The 18,201-nt window shown below is 35.5% G+C and overlaps 2 protein-coding genes across 3 annotated transcripts; both read left to right on the top strand.

Moving 5' to 3' along the window:
- Positions 1-911: 911 nt before the first annotated feature.
- Positions 912-7,180, top strand: LOC131535814 (GTPase IMAP family member 8-like). Its single transcript, XM_058768320.1, has 4 exons — positions 912-919; positions 2,498-3,315; positions 3,550-4,260; positions 4,773-7,180. The coding sequence occupies exons 1-4, from the start codon at positions 912-914 to the stop codon at positions 5,420-5,422; spliced, it is 2,187 nt and encodes a 728-aa protein (XP_058624303.1). The 3' UTR covers positions 5,423-7,180.
- Positions 7,181-9,695: 2,515 nt separating this feature from the next.
- Positions 9,696-16,823, top strand: LOC131536101 (zinc finger protein 239-like). 2 transcript variants are annotated; one of them, XM_058768827.1, is made up of 3 exons: positions 9,696-10,912; positions 11,587-11,798; positions 12,994-16,822. In XM_058768827.1, the coding sequence occupies exons 2-3, from the start codon at positions 11,660-11,662 to the stop codon at positions 13,959-13,961; spliced, it is 1,107 nt and encodes a 368-aa protein (XP_058624810.1). In that variant the 5' UTR covers positions 9,696-10,912; positions 11,587-11,659; the 3' UTR covers positions 13,962-16,822. The 2 variants fall into 2 exon arrangements, with proteins under 2 accessions (XP_058624810.1, XP_058624812.1); XM_058768829.1 differs by lacking the exon at positions 9,696-10,912 and adding an exon at positions 11,146-11,490 and having other exon boundaries at positions 12,994-16,823.
- Positions 16,824-18,201: the final 1,378 nt, after the last annotated feature.

An 18,201-nucleotide genomic window follows, 5' to 3' on the forward strand; every position in this document is an offset into this window, starting at 1 on the left:
TATTTTTAAACAAAGAATTGCTGTCAGGGGTGCCGCTATGTGTTCTGTGCCCCCTGAACAGCTTGTTGACTCGGGCCCCCCGCCATCGCAGTGGCTCAAGCATTTTAGAGAACTGTTGTTTCTCCAAAACAGTTTCTATTGGGTTCTGATGGAAATGAGAAGTTGCAGGAGAATGTCTTTTCCAGGGCAGCAGAGTAACAGATTTTCCTATTTTATATATCATGATCTGAGATTGGATTTATGTTAGTTTATCATATTATTTTTCCCTCCCTCACCCGTCCCAGAGCAAGACCCTATAAGCGCTACTCACTACTAGGGCTGTGGGATATGACGATATATATTCGATGGACGAAATAAAAAGTCTATCGTTTCATATTATGTTCTGTCGTTTATTTCGTGGTGTCGCAAAATACATTGTTTACGGTAATACTTTTTAATCATTTGGATGAGTGCGATCTTTACACACCACCAATTAATTAATTGGATTTATTAATTAATTAAACGCATTACGTTCTTATTCTGGACTCATCTGCTTGTCTACATCGTATGCTTTATTAATAATGTGTTTATCGAGTTTGGTCTTTTAAAAACATGCATTAAGCCATGTTAAGCATTTTCAAATGTCCCGGCATCCGGAGATGCCGCCGGAAGTGCCGCTGCTTCCTTTTACACTGAAATGCCTTCCATTTGCACTGAAAAGTTCACGCACATCCACATATAAAATCATTTGCATATACGTATATACACAACTAAAGCATGCGTCTTTCTTATCAGAATTGTATACGTTTGTGAATTTTATTTTGTATGTTTGCGCGAGTGTTTTATGCGTGTGTACACGCATCAAGTTTATATGTATGTGTGAGTGTTTATAGGTGTATATGCATGGATCAAGTTTATATGTATATGCGAGTATGTATAGGTGTGTCTGCATGCAGCGAGTTTATATGTATGTGCGAGTGTTGTTGTGGGTGTATATGCATGGATCGAGTTTATATGTATAAGCGAGTGTCTATAGGTGTATGTATGCGTCAAGTTTATATGTATACGCAAGTTATTCACAAGTGTATATGCATTCATTACTAACATAATATGTATTGGTATGGATTTCATATTAGTGTGCACGTGTATTTCATATATATTTTCAACATCCAATAGTATACATGTATATGTGAGTAATTTATAGGTGTATATGCACGTGTCTTATGTATGTATTTATAAGCGAAGTTTGATTTAAATCCTACGTGGCGCCTCATATCACTCCCCTGATCTCAAGAGACGCACCGACTGACGCTAGTGGCTGCAGGCCAGTGTTGCCAACTATTTTTCAGGGGAAGTTGCTAAAGGAAGGTTGATTTGTTGCTAAAAGTTGTTAAATGACGTCATTACATAATCACGATGCAAAATTGTGTCACTGCATCAAATCTCAGCAAAAAATACATTTTATATATGTTAATTTAGATTTGTTTGTAAAATAATATAAATGCATAATATAATATTATAATGTAAATAACTTTTTAAATGTTAAATTTTTTAAAATGTACAATTTAAGTTTTTGTATTAGCTAGTAAACAAGTAAAACTACACATTCTGAACTTTTTCTCTGTATTGATTTTTCCACAGGTTTTTTACCTGCATTTTTAATTACGCATTGTATTTTGTGTTTTCGGGTTACAGCAGAGAGCAGATAATGTCCTGGAAAATTATTAGTACCTTTTCCATTTTTCTAGATATTTTTCTTACAGTGTACTTAACTGATCAACAATCACAAGTACAAGCTACTAACAAATTGTATCATTAATGAACAATTATTAAATTATGAAATTATTTTTTTACTATTATTATTAAATTAAACAATTGAAAATAGCAGGTAACTTAATTCACGTGATGTGTGCACTACTAGGCATCTTTGTTTTTCTCTTTTTGTGTAATTTAAATGGTAAATGTTCCTTTTTATCATTTGAGTCACTTCTCAAAAGTTGCTAGCTAAAATTGCCAAATAAATGTTAAAAATAGCTAAATTTGTTGCTAGGTGCTTTTGGATGAAAAAGTTGCTAGGGTAGTTTGAAAAGTTGATAAATTTAGCAACAAAATTGCTAAGTTGGCAACACTGCGTGCAGGCTTTAGCCTCCTTGTTAATGCGCCCCGCCTCCCACGCCAGAGACCCGGGTTGGAGACCCACTCGGAGCAGGCGAGTGGGACCCATTATATATTATATGACGTCACAATTGTGTTGCATTGTGGTCTATTGAGTGGCCTGAAGTGTGCATATCAAGCAGACCAGCGGGGATTCCCCCAAGTGGAAGTACTTAGGGAAGTTTGCAAGTGCGTGTCTAAAAGTGGAGTGGAACACAGCCATGGTTTTTTATTAACGCAACAGAAAGAGGAAGTAGGAAAAAACAGAAACTGCAGCGACACACCCGATGTCGTCTGTACAAGAGTGACACCTATTGGCAAATTACTATAATAGAACAAAAAAGGCATGTTAGAATCACTGAAGATTTGATAAATCCACACAATCTCTAAACTATTTGTCAGGTGATATAGAGGATCTGAGGATCGTGCTCCTGGGGGTCTCTGGAGCTGGAAAGAGTGCAACAGGAAATGCAATACTGGGTCGAGAGGCGTTTAAAGAAAGCAGAACCAGAGAGAGTGCGATGCAGACAGAAAGAGTAGAAGACAGAAACATTTGCATCATCGACACTCCAGGGTTCTTCAACACTCAACTGACTGATGAAGAGATGAAGAAACAGATGACAAAGTGTCTGTATCTCTCTCATCCTGGTCCTCATGTGTTCCTGCTCGTCATCAACCTGGAGACCTTCAGAGAAGAGCAGAGGAATTTTGTGGAGCAAATTCAGGAGAACTTTGGAGCTCAAGCTTTTAAGTTCACAATGGTGCTTTTTATTGGGAGAGAAAAAGTCTCCAGACGTGTATTGAATCAAATCCAAGAGAGTGAAGAAACTCAGAAAATACTTAACTATTTCAAAGGAAGATTTTATGTGATAAACAGCAAAAATGAATGTGATCCCAGCCAGATCACAAGGCTCTTGAAAGTAATTGATGAAATTGTGAAGAACAATGGAGGACAAAACTACAGCAATGAGATCAACCTGAAGAATCAAAGAAAACTCAGAGAGCAGACAGACACACTGAAACAGGAAGAAAAGATAATGAAAACAGTTGAGGAGAAGAAAAGGCATGAAGACACTGACACTCAAGAGCAGAAGAGAGAGATTAATACAGAAGAGTACATTAAAACCAAAAGCAAAGAAGAAAAAATGACAGAAGGCAATGAGATGAAACAGGAAAACATAAGTAAGTAGAAAATCAGTAGTTTGATTTGTTTTATTTCTATCATTACAATTTTTACAGTACAATTTTTACATTTCATAATATAAGAATTTCAAGTAATTATTTAATACTGTCTACTTCAGGAAACAGATATGCAGGCTTAATGACAAACTCAAACTTGACAAAAACAATCTTGTCAATAATGTCAGATTGTTGAATTTTCAATGAGTAAACAACAGTATATATTCCCTCTTTCAGCAGGTCTGAGGATTGTTCTGGTGGGTAAAAGTGGAGTGGGAAAGACTGCAACAGCAAACACCATCCTGGGTAGAAATGTGTTCAGAGTTAATTGGACCTGCACCTGTGAGAAACAAGAATCAGTGGTGTCCGGAAAAAACATCTCAATCATTGACACTCCAGGACTGTTAGATGTCAGGTTGCACAAGCAATTTCTGCATGAACTCAAGCGTGATATTGAGAAATATTTAAATATGTCTGCTCCTGGTCCTCGTGTGTTTCTGCTGGTCATCAGACTGAATGAGAGAGTCACAGAGGAGGAAAATAATACAGTGAGATGGATTCAGGAGAATTTTGGAGAAAACGGAGTACATCACACTTTTGTTCTGTTCACTCATGTGGATTTGCTGAAGGATGAATCACTGGATCAGTATATCAGAAAAAGACCTGATCTACAGTCACTGATTGACAGCTGCGGTGGCAGATTTCACTCATTCAACAATCAAGACAGAAACAACCAAAATCAGGTCACAGAACTGCTGGAGAAGATCGAACAACTGATTAAAGACGATGGAGGAAAACAAGAGGCCACAGACAGACAGAGGGGTTTACGTGACCTGCGTAGAGAAACAGATCATCTCATGCGACTTATGATAGGTCTTGAGTTAAGTGAGATGTCTCTGAGATTATCATTAGCAAGAGCGATGGCATACAGCAATCTGTCAAAACAAGGTAAATATCAAACCATTTTATTTGATTCTTAGCATGATGCGCTTGTGTTCTCGTGATGTTCTGCATGTTGCGTGTGTATTATCTGAAGACATGCATCAGTAAATAATGTAGGAACACTTCTTTGAAGACAGAAAATCTAAACTAATAAACGTGAGGTTTTATTATATAGCCTAATTTTGAGATATTGTGTTTGGAGGTTGCACCCTGAAAAAGACATTGGTTGCCGAAACGTGGTTTTGCAGCCCAATATACTGTAGTCTTTTCTTAAAAGTGTTCTTTATTATGAAATAGCCAGTTTGACAAAGACTTTTTTAGCAATTTAATGTTGAAGTGCAACTAGGTTTATCATTTTTCCTTCCACCATGTCCTACAGAACTTCTGAGCGCTTCTGTATTCTCTTGAATAACTTAAAAAGCTATTTGTCTATCTAAAAACTCTGCTGTACGACATGTGATGCATAAAATGTCAATCTGTTCTTTAACTTTTTGTGTATGTCCGTCTTACTCCAACAGATCTGAGGATTGTGCTGCTGGGTTTATTTGCATCAGGAAAGAGTTCAACAGGAAACACCATCCTGGGCAAAAATGCATTCAGAGCGGCTGTAATGACAACCACTAGGAGTGAGATACAAGCAGCAAAGGTGCATGGAAGAACCATCTCAATAATAGACACTCCAGGACTGATAGATCACTTGTCTGTAGATCATCGACAGTCTGAAATTGAGAAAAGCTTAGAAATGTCTGCTCCTGGTCCTCATGTGTTTCTGCTGGTGATTAACCTGTTTGGATTCACAGAGGAAAATAGGAACGCAGTGAAATGGTTTCAGGAGAACATTGAAAAAGATGTTTTAAATCACACAATTGTTCTTTTCACCCATGCAGACTTTATGAATGTGCTGATGGATGAATCTCTGAATGAATATTTCAAGAAAAACAATGATCTGAAATCACTGATTGACAGCTGTGGTGGCAGATATCACTCATTTGACAATCAGGCCATCCGAAACCCCTCTCAAGTCATAGAACTGCTAATGAAGATTGACAAAATGATGGAGAGAAATGGAAGTGTTCACTACACCAAGCATAACATCTTTAAAAGAGCTCAGAAAACAAAACAGTCAATTGCAAAAAAACAAGATTCAGGTGATTGTGAAATCCTGTAGACCTGTAGTATTTCCTCAAGTGGGGATGTCTGTTGTCTGAATGTCGGTGTTAGGATACTTATGTATGTAATATAATGATGTTATATATAATCATGGGAATTAATGAATTAAGGGAGAATACCTTACTTGGCTATACTGTGGTCACAAGCACTCCACAGTTGGACTTTACTTACTGAATTTTGTTGTTCTTTTGTGTTTTGTCCTCAGTTCTTTTATTTTGAGATTTGTTTTATTGACATTGTCCTCATGTAATATTGCATTGACTTTTGAACAGAATGGAGATGTGTGAATTTTTCTTATTTTGCCTAAATAGCATATTTTTTTTTTCATTTAGTACTGCCCTTCAGAGGCTACAGAAGATACAAACATGTTTCCCAGAAGACAAAATAATTTAAATTTACCCTGATCTTCAACTTCAAAAAGTGTTCACCCCCTTAATGTTTTTTTTTTTTTTTCTTCTGGAGCATCAGTGAGCGTTTGAACCTTCTGTAATAGTTGCGTGTGAGTCCCTCAGTTGTCCTCAGTGTGAAAAGATGGATCTCAAAATCATACAGTCATAGTTGGAAAGGGTTTAAATAAACAAAAACGCTGGAAAACCAAATAATTTGTGGGACCTGAAGGATTTTTCTGAAGAACAGCAGGTAGCTTAACTGTTCAGGACAAACTGTTCAAACAAGGGACTATCACTAATAAAAAAAATAAAATAAAAAAAAGCTGTGGATCATTCAGGCATCAACACAGGTTTAAGAATCTTTGTAAACTTTTGAACGGGGTTATTCTTTTATAAATGCAATTATTATTTTCTCTTGTGGACTATATGTAAACATTTTTTATGTGAAATATCTTATTCATGTCAGTACTAAATAAGCAATAACATGCATTTTGTACGATCCCTCTTATTTTGGTAAAATAATTTACATTTCGCAGATTCTGAACATGGGGTGTAAACGTTAATTGCTAAAAAAGTTGGTTGTTCACAGAGTGCTGTATCCAAGCATATTCATAGAAAGTTGAGTGGAAGGAACAAGTATGGTAGGAAAAGGTGCACTAGCAAAAGGGATAATCGCAGCCTTGAGAGAATTGTCAGGCAAAATCCATTCAAAAATTTGGGGGAGCTTCAAAAGGAGTGGACTAAGGCTGGAGTCAGTGCATCAAGAGCCACTACGCACAGACGAATCCTAGACATGGGCTACGAATGTTGCATTCCTCGTGTCAAGTCACTTCTGAACCAGAGACAACGTCAGAAGCGTCTTACCTGGGCTGTGGAGAAAAAGAACTGGACCGTTGCTCAGTGGTCCAAAGTCCTCTTTTCAGATGAAAGTAAATTTTGCATTTCTTTTGGAAATCAAGGTCTGGAGTCTGAAGGAAGCCAACGCAGCCATATACCAGGAAATTTTAGAGCACTTCATGCTTCCTTCTGCTCACAAGCTTTATGGAGATGCTGATTTCATTTTCCAGCAGGACTTGGCACCTGCCCATTCTGCCAAAGGTACCAAATGCTGGTTCAATGACCATAGTGTTACTGTGCTTGACTGGCCAGCAAATTGTATTGTCTATGGATAACCTATGGATTAAGTTGTAACATTTGCGCTTCTGTCACTTTCATTATAATTGTATGAGAACAGTGCCCAGACAGCAGTCGACTCTGGGGCCAATCCGTCTTGCTCAGCACTGAAAACACACCTCCTGCTCACGGCCCGCGGAAAAAACCCTGGCGGTTTTGGTGGTCTGACTGACTGCAAGTATCACAGATGCCCTGCTATTAATTAATTGTAATGTGGCTCTATAGTCCAACACTGCCTGTCTGGAACTTTCTGAAGTCACAAGGAGGTCTATTCTTAAATAGCCAGGGGTACTCAGTTTGTAAAGGAAAGTATTTTACTTTGGTTATGATACGATCTTGAGTTATCCCTTTAATAATTTCATTGGGCTGTTGTGACATTAATGTTTTAAAATGTCCACGTGTACAGTACATGGTTGGTATGCAGGCTACCCATTTTCTATTCACAAGATTGTTTTCCTCAAACATTTTTCAGATTACATTAAAATTATTCATTAAATTATTACTTTCTGTCAGTCCTGTCTTGTGTTTCCCCTCCTCTCGTGCCCATATTTGGTTTGTTCCTGTTCCCGTGATTATTAGTTGATTTGTCCCTAGCCGTGTTTGATTGTTCCCCACCTGTGTCAGTTCTCCTTGTTTGATTTCGTTCTGTGTTTCCCTGTCTCCAGGTCAGCTGTTATACGTCAATCCTGTGTTCCTGTGACCCCTACGTTTGTGTTTCAGTAAAGTCTGTGTTGTTTAAAGTATTCCTCGTCTCCTCGCTTTCCTGACTCCAACAACCCGTGACACTTTCAAAGAACTGGATTTTTCTTCAAGACTGTTAGAGCCATTATGTTAGTATGAAGGTATGAAATGTGAAATATTATGTTATTCAAAATTGTAATACATAATGATTAATCTGTGAATATATTAAAATTATACCATATGTATCATGCATATAAGAAAATATACCACGATAACAATGTATCATTTTTATTAACATAACATTATTTAGAATAGTGGTTTTCAGATTTGTCCAGAAGCAACCTAGAAATCCCCTCTACAAAATAGACTTACACTTCCAAGTTCCTCGCCCACACATCAAGTGTACATGAGACAATACATTTTTTGTAGGTGTGATTGAGCTGGTATATGTGTGTCTTTTTCCATGCAGTTGTCTGGCTGCCAGTTCCGGGTATCTCCATGCTCTCACCGAAATGCAGCACTAGTCTGGGATGCCCAGTGCAACATACAGTATCTGTTGGGTATTTAGGTTAGTCATTGTCTGAGCAAAATGGAATTCACAATTTCGGTTTAAGTGTGCACTAACACATGGATGTCACTCAATAAACTTTGCAGTACATACTTAGAAGCATAAAATTCTGCAATGTACTAAAACATGGATATCTTGTGTTATATCTTACATATAACATTTACAAAATAATCATGTAAAGTTTCAATAATTTTGTAATGAAATGCAAGAAAAAACACCCAGCGTTCCAATGTTTGATCATTTATTCACAAGAAATAAAGTTATTTCTGGATCTGAAAGTCTTTGTGATAAATTTTTTATGTAATATAATCATTTTTCAGAAAAAAAGCAAATGAACAGTTACCGGTGCTAAAAGTAGATTTAAGAATAATAAAAATAACAAACTAATAAACAATACATTGCTGAAAAAACGTTATTTAAGCATAGGCAACAGGTACCACAGGTCCTTAATGAAACTCCAAAAACTTGGCACATGGATGGCACACTGTTTGGCACACTCAGTGAATACAGTAAGTGATTTTATGGCTCCCAGGTGTCCGCCCATTTCATCCCACTGCCTGATATATGTTCAATTGTGTATAATTTAAAGATTTAATTAATTAATTAAGTTTATAGTAGCCCTCAAATTCTTTGAATGAATAAAACCCATGCAGGATTCCCCTCCTGCCATTCTCGACATATGCAGGTGGGCAGTCTTTAAATATCTCACTACACTGTAGGCACTGGGTCTGTGAATACGGCACCCGGCACTCCTGTCTGTATTGTGCAGAAAATGCACACCAGATCACATAATTTACATAAAAGAACAAACAATATTAAAGCAATATTAAATCATTTTGAAGAAAGGCAAAAGAGCCATACAAGGAAAATATTTTAAATGTATTTTTAAATATATTATAGATGGTGTTAGAAAAAGTGTTATTTGCTTTGTCTGTAAAGTACCTAAAATATTTAATTTATAATCAGCATTAACATTAACTAAATTAAAAAAGTTTGTCAAGTCAGAATTTAGGTTGGCTTGGCTTGAGAAAGCATAGCCTGAAAGTTTGAAGTTTTTTCAATTTGAAAGTTTTACAGTTGAGGACAATACAGTCTATCAGAGGACAAAACAGATAGTCGAGAGGAGACAGACACTCAAATCTGTCTAGCCACATGAAGTGGGCCTCTTCTCTGAATTTCGTCTCACTTAAGAGGTAACACGCATGCAACCATAAATGGCATTACTTTATTAATATAAGTCTTTCAGCTCTATTTTAAGACATCTTTAAAGGCTCATTTTAGGCGAAATAAGACTTTTAAAGACCGTTTAAAGACCAGCAGCAGAATCCCTGTCACATCGAATACTAACACATATCATAAAACATGTAATAAATGTTTGAAATTGCACACATTTGCAATGACACTCTCTATGATTATGACCAAAACATCCTTACAATTAAAAGCCATTAACACAAGTAAGTAATGCTCTTTAACTGCCACTGAATCTCAAATCCACCATACCTTTCGAACTTCCGGAAGTGAATGAACCTGGAAATGCGCATTAACACCAGTCAGTACGGCGCGCACACGTATTTACGGTATTTAAAAAAAATTTTAAAATTATTGCAAAAATTGTATAAATATACAAGAACAGGGAAACAAGACATGAATATATTCCTACAAAGAACAAACATAAAAATAAAGACAAAAAAATTATATTCTGGATTTGCGTACATCAAATTATGGAATTATCTATACAGAAAACTGCAAAAATAAAATTACATCATTTTAGAAAAGCTGTCATAGTGCATCAAAAAATTTGGCACTCTTTTTGTTATTTGTAAGTCTTAGAGATGAAACGAGAATCAAATTCAGAAAGAAAGAGGGGGAAAGACAAAGGAGATTTAAGCCACTTTTGCTTATGAATGAAGAATTTTGCATTCAATATAAGAAAATTAACAACATATTCAACAGGTAGTAGCTTTGGATTTTCATAATAAAAAATAACATCTTTGAGGACGAAGGTATGGGTCACATTTGTAAGGTTAGAAACAGGTGCTTAAGTCAACCCATAATTTGCTGTTAACACCACAATCAAAAAACAAATGGGAAGCTGTTTCTTCAACAAAACCACAAAACAAGCAAGACTCGGACGAGGACTTTTAAGAGGCTCAAGAGTTTCTTTAGCAGTGGAGAAAATGGCCGAAACATGAAGAGGGAAAAGAAATGTGTTGCACACAATACATGACAATGAGTTGAAGCAACACCATGTAAGATTTGCTCACGGTTCCCCCATGTGGATGATAAGCGCAATTACCAGTGTCATAAATACTGTCGCTGTTTAAGGTTCCCGGTGGGCAGCGCAATACACATGAATTTGTTGACTAAGCTGACGGAACTGGCGAAAGCAGAAACCTCGTTTGGAAACCATGTCCACCGACCAAGTAGCCCAGTTTATGATATGTTCTACAAATATCATATCCGGAGAAAGGAAAACATTCTGAGCGTTTTTTATGTTCAACCATTGATGTCACATGGACTATTTTACCGATGTCCTTGCTATGTTTCTGAGCCTTGATCGTGATAGGATCCTTGCTGTCTATGGGAGGGTCAGAGAGCTCTCAGATTTAATCAAAAATATCTTCATTTGTGTTGCAAAAATGAACAGAAGATCTCATGGGTTTAGAACGACATGAGGGTGAGTAATTAATGAAAGAATTTTCAGTTTTGGGTGAACTATCCCTTTAAGTACAAAATTAGTGTGCGAAAATAGAGCACTTTAAGTATATTATGGAAGTATACTGAAATAAATGTATTTTCACGCGTCACGTGTAGTATAAGGGCACGGTGTTAAAAAATATATATATATTTTTTTTGGAAGAGTTTTGGAAGCAAATAGCAACCATTCAGTAGAATGACCCTTAACCATTAGGCAACCTGTGATTTTCACTGAAATATTTAACTTCTCTTTTCTCTTGTCCTCACTCACAAAGACTGTTGGTGATACCATTCGAGTCTATTTATTTCAATTTATTTTGACTGTTTTAATTTATTTTCATTGATTAAGTGCAGATCGGCCTTTTATTTATTTTTTATTTTTTAAGGAAAACAAATCAGTGCACCTTATAGACGCATTGTTTCCCTCCTCTCGACTCCAGTCCAGCGGGTGGCGCTAAAACACAGACGTTTGTTTGCCAAACACCAGTAAACCTCAGAGGAAAAAGAGTTTCACCGCGCTCTCTGTTGTTTTGTGTCGGTGCTGGCTTAATACAAACTGTTAGAAATGTTCCTGTAAATAGAAAAATACAGTAATAAAAAAATACAGTTTTTGGATCAGGTCAGTAAATACCTGTAATATTCTGATCCTCACAGTTGTGACTAAGAGTTGAAGCAAGCAGGAATATCTGGAGGAGTATCATCTGAACTGAGATCTGCTGCTGTGAAGATGGTGTTTGTTAAAGAAGAGAGTGAGGAGAACACGAGTGAACCAGAAACATGGAGAATAAAACAGGAGGATCTAGAGCCCTGGAGAATAAAACACGAGGAACCAGAAACCTGGAGAATAAAACACGAGGAACAAGGAGGTTGGTGTCTATTCTTAATTCATATTTAGTGACTTTTTGTAGTACATAGGCTTGCAAAGTTTAATCCTCTGGGGTCTGAGGGGGTTTTGGGGCTCTGGAGAAGTTTTGACATGCCCTGACATACTTTGGTAAAGTTGGCTTTATATTCGCACATTTGGACTTCTGCATTCAATTACTTTGTAAACCGCACTACACTGGACATTCAGCGGACATTTGTAAGTAAGTATGACATTAAAACAATACTTGCCCATTTTGATTGATTGTGAAAAAAATGTAGTAGGTTGACGATGTCGCTGATTAGAATTTGTGCTTTTTTCAGTATCTTAAAAACACATTAATGACTGAAGTCTGATTACACTGTAATCAGCACAAACTATGTTACAATAATACATGAGCAGCACGAATGTAGCCTACATGTTTGTGTTTTTGAAAAAAATTACATTTATACATGGTTAGTGAAAAATAAAATTTTCTAAAGTTAAATACTCACTAAAATAAGACCATAAAACACATACATAACATTTGTTCACAAGACTTTTGAGAACTGGATGTGGGAAAATAGAGTTTTAAAAACCCATTAGCATCAAGTGATGTCTGGTACCAAAACTGTATTAATAGTCTTCTGTGAACCTAGAAGTTGAGTAAACAAAGCCAGAGAAGAGCAGAAGCAGGATATGAAGTGATGATGATAAAAAGGAGCAAAGTTTATTGAAAAATCTTAGTTGTATATGTTTCAATGCTCACACTTCACCTGACCAGCACACATCCAAATATCAAATACAATAACATCCCATAAACCTTGAATTTCCATAAACATTCCCTCTTATCTTTTATTCATTCAGTCAAAACAGTTAATTAAACCTCACAATTATAAGATTAAGCAATGAAAATGCATAAACAAGGAAAATAAGAAATAAATATATATTAAAACCTAATAAAATAATAAATGAATAATCAAATTACGTAAATGGTAAATGATAAAAAAAAATCAAACAATAAATTACATAAATGGCTATTGATTATAAATTATTATACAAATAAATGATTATAAATTAATAAAAAAAGAAAATAAAAAGATAATGCAAATGTATGGTTACTCTCTTGATGCAATACACAGATTCTCAGATCCGCTGTTATATCAGGGTTCATTTTTTAACAAGTTAATGATGATTTACTGTTTTTACCTTTTTTTCAGCGTTGATTGAAGATAATGAGGACAAAGAAGCATTGAGTGAAATTGAGGAGAAAAATCACGTCAAAACTGGAGAAAAACCCAAACAGAAAGATTTAAATAAAAAAAGAGCCAAGAAATATTTCACCTGCACTCAGTGTGGAAAAAGTTTCACATACAAACGTACTCTTGATCTTCACATGAGAGTTCACACTGGAGAGAAACTGTTCACTTGTGATCAGTGCGGGAAGAGTTTCTCACAATCAGCAAACTTTAAGGATCACATTAACATCCACACCAGAGAGAAACTGTACACATGTGATCAGTGCGGGAAGAGTTTCATACAAAAAGGAAACCTTTCAGCACATATGAGAATTCATACTGGAGAGAAACCGTTCACTTGTGATCAGTGCGGGAAGAGTTTCACAAAATCAGCAAATCTTAATGATCACATGAACATCCACACTGGAGAGAAGCGGCACGCATGTGATCAATGCGGCAAAACATTTTTGTGGGCTTCAGTCCTGAAGAAACACCTGAGAGTTCATACAAAGGAGAAGCCACATTCATGTCATTTATGTGGAAAGGGTTTTTCATGTCTTCAAAATTTGGAAATACATCAGAAAATTCATACTGGTGTGAGAGATTACATGTGCTTTGAGTGTGAAAAGACTTTTACTTCAGCTGGACGTTTGAAACTGCATGAGAGGATCCACACCGGAGAAAAACCTTACAAGTGTTCACACTGTGACAAGAGATTCAGTCAGTCAGCAAGTCGGAAAACACACGAGAGGATTCACACTGGAGAGAAACCTTACAAGTGTTCACACTGTGACAAGAGATTCATTCAGTTATCACATCTGAAAATACATGAGAGGATCCACACTGGAGAGAAACCTTACAAGTGTTCACACTGTGACAAGAGATTCAGACGATCAGAACACCTGAAAATACATGAGAGGATTCACACTGGAGTAAAATCTTATATGTGACCCTGGACCACAAAACCAGTCATAAAGCTCAATTAAAAAAAAAAAATAAAAAAAAAAAAAGAGATGTATCCATCATCTTAAAGCTGAATAAATAAGTTTTCCATTTAATATATGGAAAATGGATATTGTTACGATAGGATAATATTTGGCCAAGATACAGCTATTTGAAAATCTGGAATCTGAGGGTAAAAAAAAAAAAAAAATAATAATTCAAAATATTGAGAAAGTCGCCTTTAAAGTTGTCCAAATGAAGTTCTTAGCAATGCATATTACATTAAATTTTTGGTTCATTCAGACTGAATTCATTTCAATTGATGAATGTGATTGTGTTTACATGAACGCTAAATAAAGCGATCGAGTTGATGTGTGCATTTATATGTCACAAGCTTCAAATCGGAATTGTGTTTTTGGGGAGTTTTTTTTGACGTGCACACACTGCACAAATAGCAGTGTAAATAAAGCTCATCCTAGACTTTCTGTCATAGCAACAGGTCCGTAACCTAAACCTGGGGCCTGTACCATAATGGTAGATGAACAAATTCAGAGGTACAGGATTAGTTTTGAATTGACAAAACCAAACCAGCTTTATTGGTACCATGATGCTGATCATCAACTTTCTTTTCTTTTCTTGTCTTTTGTCAACTCAGGCTTTGATCCTGACTTTGTGGAGCACATGCACATGAATGTGTGACATCACTGGTGAACAGCCAATCACGAGCATTAGTTAAAGGCTAAAGGTTAAGAGATTGAAGAATATGATGAATTTAAATGCATTTACAATGAAAAATTTACTTTCATAAAAGAGGACAAATAAAATAAATGATCTTGCTTTATCAGTGCAGTCACAAATTAAACTTGTTAAGTTAGCTTATATAGTTGGAAATATGCAGCAATAAAGACTCAAACATGTAAGGTCACAGTCATTTTTAAAGCGTTATCTATTTAGTCTACAGCTTATTTATATTATATATATATATATATATAAAAATGTTCAGTTTTTTTCCCCCACATAAAAACATTCCTTTAATTTATATTTTAATGAATAAAAATTAAACATCTTATTTTTGGAAAATAAAGGGGATCTAATATTGATAATAACATTGAAGACATTGTATGATTATTCCTTAAAGATAAGGTTTTAATAGTTTTAGTAGTCTATTACATTCTGCCCAATGTCTTCAAGTGGAACCGAACTTTTATTTTGACGGGTTGCCGTGAGGATAATTTCTCAAATGAAACGGTCAAATGCTCATGAAGTGACTCTCAGAGCAGTTCTAGAGATGTTGTTCATGTGTTTATGTCCTCATTTAGTGAGACGACAGACTTTAATATCGCCGCAAGCGTCACGCGGGCTTCTGTATGAGTAGTAAACAAACCCGTGCGTCTGCACCATACATTAACACAGAGACACACAGAAGTCATATTTAAATAGTCGTTTTTCGGCTTAATATTTACAAATAGGAGTGGGAGTGTGCGCTTACGTTTGTTTGTCTGTGTGTGTGTGTGTGTGAGAACCCGGGCGGAACTCCGCTGTGCGCACGATACAGAGAGCGCGACAATGTAACGTAGAGACAGAAATGACACGCCGTCGTGTAAATAAGATAAATAACATAAGGCTATTTAGTTTGTTTAATAACAGAACAAGGTATACATCTGTTTTATAGGGATGACTTCTTTTGTGGTCTGGCGCTATAGAGAAAATTAAATTAAATTAACTTGACTTTCAAGGGGGGCGGGGGTGCCGTTGAGGGGGCGGGCCGCCCCTAAAATAATGGTAGGGGAAACACTGTATATATTAACATTCATTTAAAACAAATGATTTATAATAACTGTTAAACTAAAATTGCTAGTTTAATGGATTAATAATAATATAAATCATATACAATAAAAAAGTAATTATCATTAAAGTCAGACAATTTTTTTTAGTACTAGTGACCTTTAATTTGGAGCCAGAGAAACTGGGAGAGTGACTTTTTTTGTGTCAGACGTGTCACTTTGCTCACATCTGATTGGTCCAATTTCAGTTTGATTTAGCTGTGGAGTGTAAGTTACTATGGCAATGAATGCAACTAAAAGCCAAGCCACTTTCATTGTTCCTAAAACCCAGGATTGGAGCAAACTAAACTGAAACTTACCTGGCTAGCCAGCTAAACCGGCTTCATAAGTACAGGCCCCTGCTCAGGAGCAGCTGTTTTCATGTAAACAGGATTACATCACATCTTTTTAAGCAGAATTGATACGTAAAATATGTCGCAACCATTACTTTATTACAAGAGTACCCTATTGGTCCAGGGCCAATAATTTAAAATAATAATAATTAAAAAATTAACTTGCAAATAATATAATAATGTTGTGTAGTCTACAGTATAATACTATAGACACAGCCAGTTTTCCCTCATTTAAAGATTTATTAGTGATGAAATAATTACATTATAATTGTATTGGAATCTTACACACATGCAGTTAATCTGAGCTGTGCATTAATTTGAGCGGTGACAGCTATTAATGGAGTGTCTTGATTGAGCCCTTAGAGCATTAAGAACCCTTAAGAAACTTTAATTAATGCTGTCACCTAAGAAATCTGCTTCAAAGATGAAATTAAATGAATTATTAATTACAACATTGAAATAAAATTGTAAAGCCTGTACAAATACTAGAAATCATGAATATAAATAATTGGGAATCAATAATAATCCTATTTCCAATCTCCAGTCTCTAGCACCTTGTCTCCTTCTCCAAGTGTTTGCCTTACGAGAAAAATAAGAAAAGTGTCTGATCATCTTTCTGTTAAAATCTGCCTTACATACCTGTTCATTTATCACTCAGTCCATTCTGCTGTGTTCAATAAAGCTTGTTTGAACTTTACTCTCCATCTCTCTGGTCTGTGTACCCCTGACAGCTTTTTGTCATCCTCAGAAAAAAAGCCTGTGATTTTCTCAAACAACTAATTATTTTACTTGGGGGAAAAAACAAAAATCATATTCATGTAAAGAAATGGTCTAAAGCTAAGCCAGATTGGGAACATTTTATAAAATAAATTCAATATTATGGTACTACTCCGTACAGCATTACAAACAGAAATGCTAAAAAGACTTATAAAGAACTGTCACTTTAATTTGGTTAATCAAATATTTTATCCCTGGCGCATATATATATATATATATATATATAAATAAACTTTATAATCTATATACTGTATGTTGGCTGTTTATATTAGGCAGTGTTATATGCAATCTAGACAGGTGGTGTTTAATAGAACAATAACTTCTGATTTAAAGTGAAGAACTCAAGTATGTAAACATGCAATTTACCATTCTAGACATGTCTAGACAGATATATTCTTTTATGTTATGTCCAGTGTTGGTAAGTAACTAGTTACATGTAACGGAATTATGTAATTTAATTACAAAATAAAAGTAACTAATCAGTTACATAGAAAAAAATATGTAATTAAATTACAGTTACTTATGAAAATGTTAAGGATTACAAAGGGGGTTACATCTGATTTTTATTTTATTTTATTTTTTTACACACACTTCCACATAAAGATTTAATTTATTTCATAAATTGCAGTGAGTGCTCTAAAATATGAAACACCAATGTTTCAGGAGTTTATAATACACTTATTTGATAACTCTTTTATTTCCTATATGGGTTTATGTAAATGCTTTATTTTTTAAGATTAACTGTTTTTTTAAAGGCATTGTTAGATTCCAGTGTTTCCTGTCATAGCTATGCAAAGATTTGATTTCAAAAACAGTATCATAGCTATTAAACTATTATGATTTTAAATATGTATTTAACCTCAGAATGATCTCAAAGTAAGTCTAATTTTGTGGTGGCTATGCTTCAAAGGGGACATTGGATGCCCATATTCCACAAGTTGGTATGATTCTTTAGGGTCTTCTTGAAATGGTCCCAGTGGTCGTGTAAAACAACACTCTTTTTACCTTGTCAAAAACAGCTCTATTCACAGCGACTCGTTTCGGTGCATAACTCTTTACATGATAATGAGCTCTGCTCACCCCGCCCCTCTCTTCCGTGGAAGAGCAAAGGCTATTTGCAAATAATCATTAAAAAAATTAATAAAGTGTGAGACTTACTACTTCTGGAGGTGCAGCTGGATCATGAACAATAGATACTATGATCCATCCTTGAGTTTTAACTTTTTAACAAAACTTGCCTTGAATTGTCCCTCATTCAGAAAGCAAAGGAGAAAATGATTTGAGCAGACAAACAA

Source organism: Onychostoma macrolepis, chromosome 03 (assembly GCF_012432095.1).
Source record: "Onychostoma macrolepis isolate SWU-2019 chromosome 03, ASM1243209v1, whole genome shotgun sequence".
NCBI lineage: Eukaryota > Metazoa > Chordata > Actinopteri > Cypriniformes > Cyprinidae > Onychostoma > Onychostoma macrolepis.

Bases quoted from the DNA above. Each gene is read 5' to 3' on its own strand.
- LOC131535814 (XM_058768320.1), top strand. The intron at 3,316-3,549 runs GTAAGTAGAAAA...TCCCTCTTTCAG, and splicing joins GATGAAACAGGAAAACATAA to CAGGTCTGAGGATTGTTCTG. The intron at 4,261-4,772 runs GTAAATATCAAA...TTACTCCAACAG, and splicing joins CAGCAATCTGTCAAAACAAG to ATCTGAGGATTGTGCTGCTG.
- LOC131536101 (XM_058768827.1), top strand. From the start codon at position 11,660: ATGGTGTTTGTTAAAGAAGAGAGTGAGGAGAACACGAGTGAACCAGAA. The intron at 11,799-12,993 runs GTTGGTGTCTAT...CCTTTTTTTCAG, and splicing joins AAAACACGAGGAACAAGGAG to CGTTGATTGAAGATAATGAG.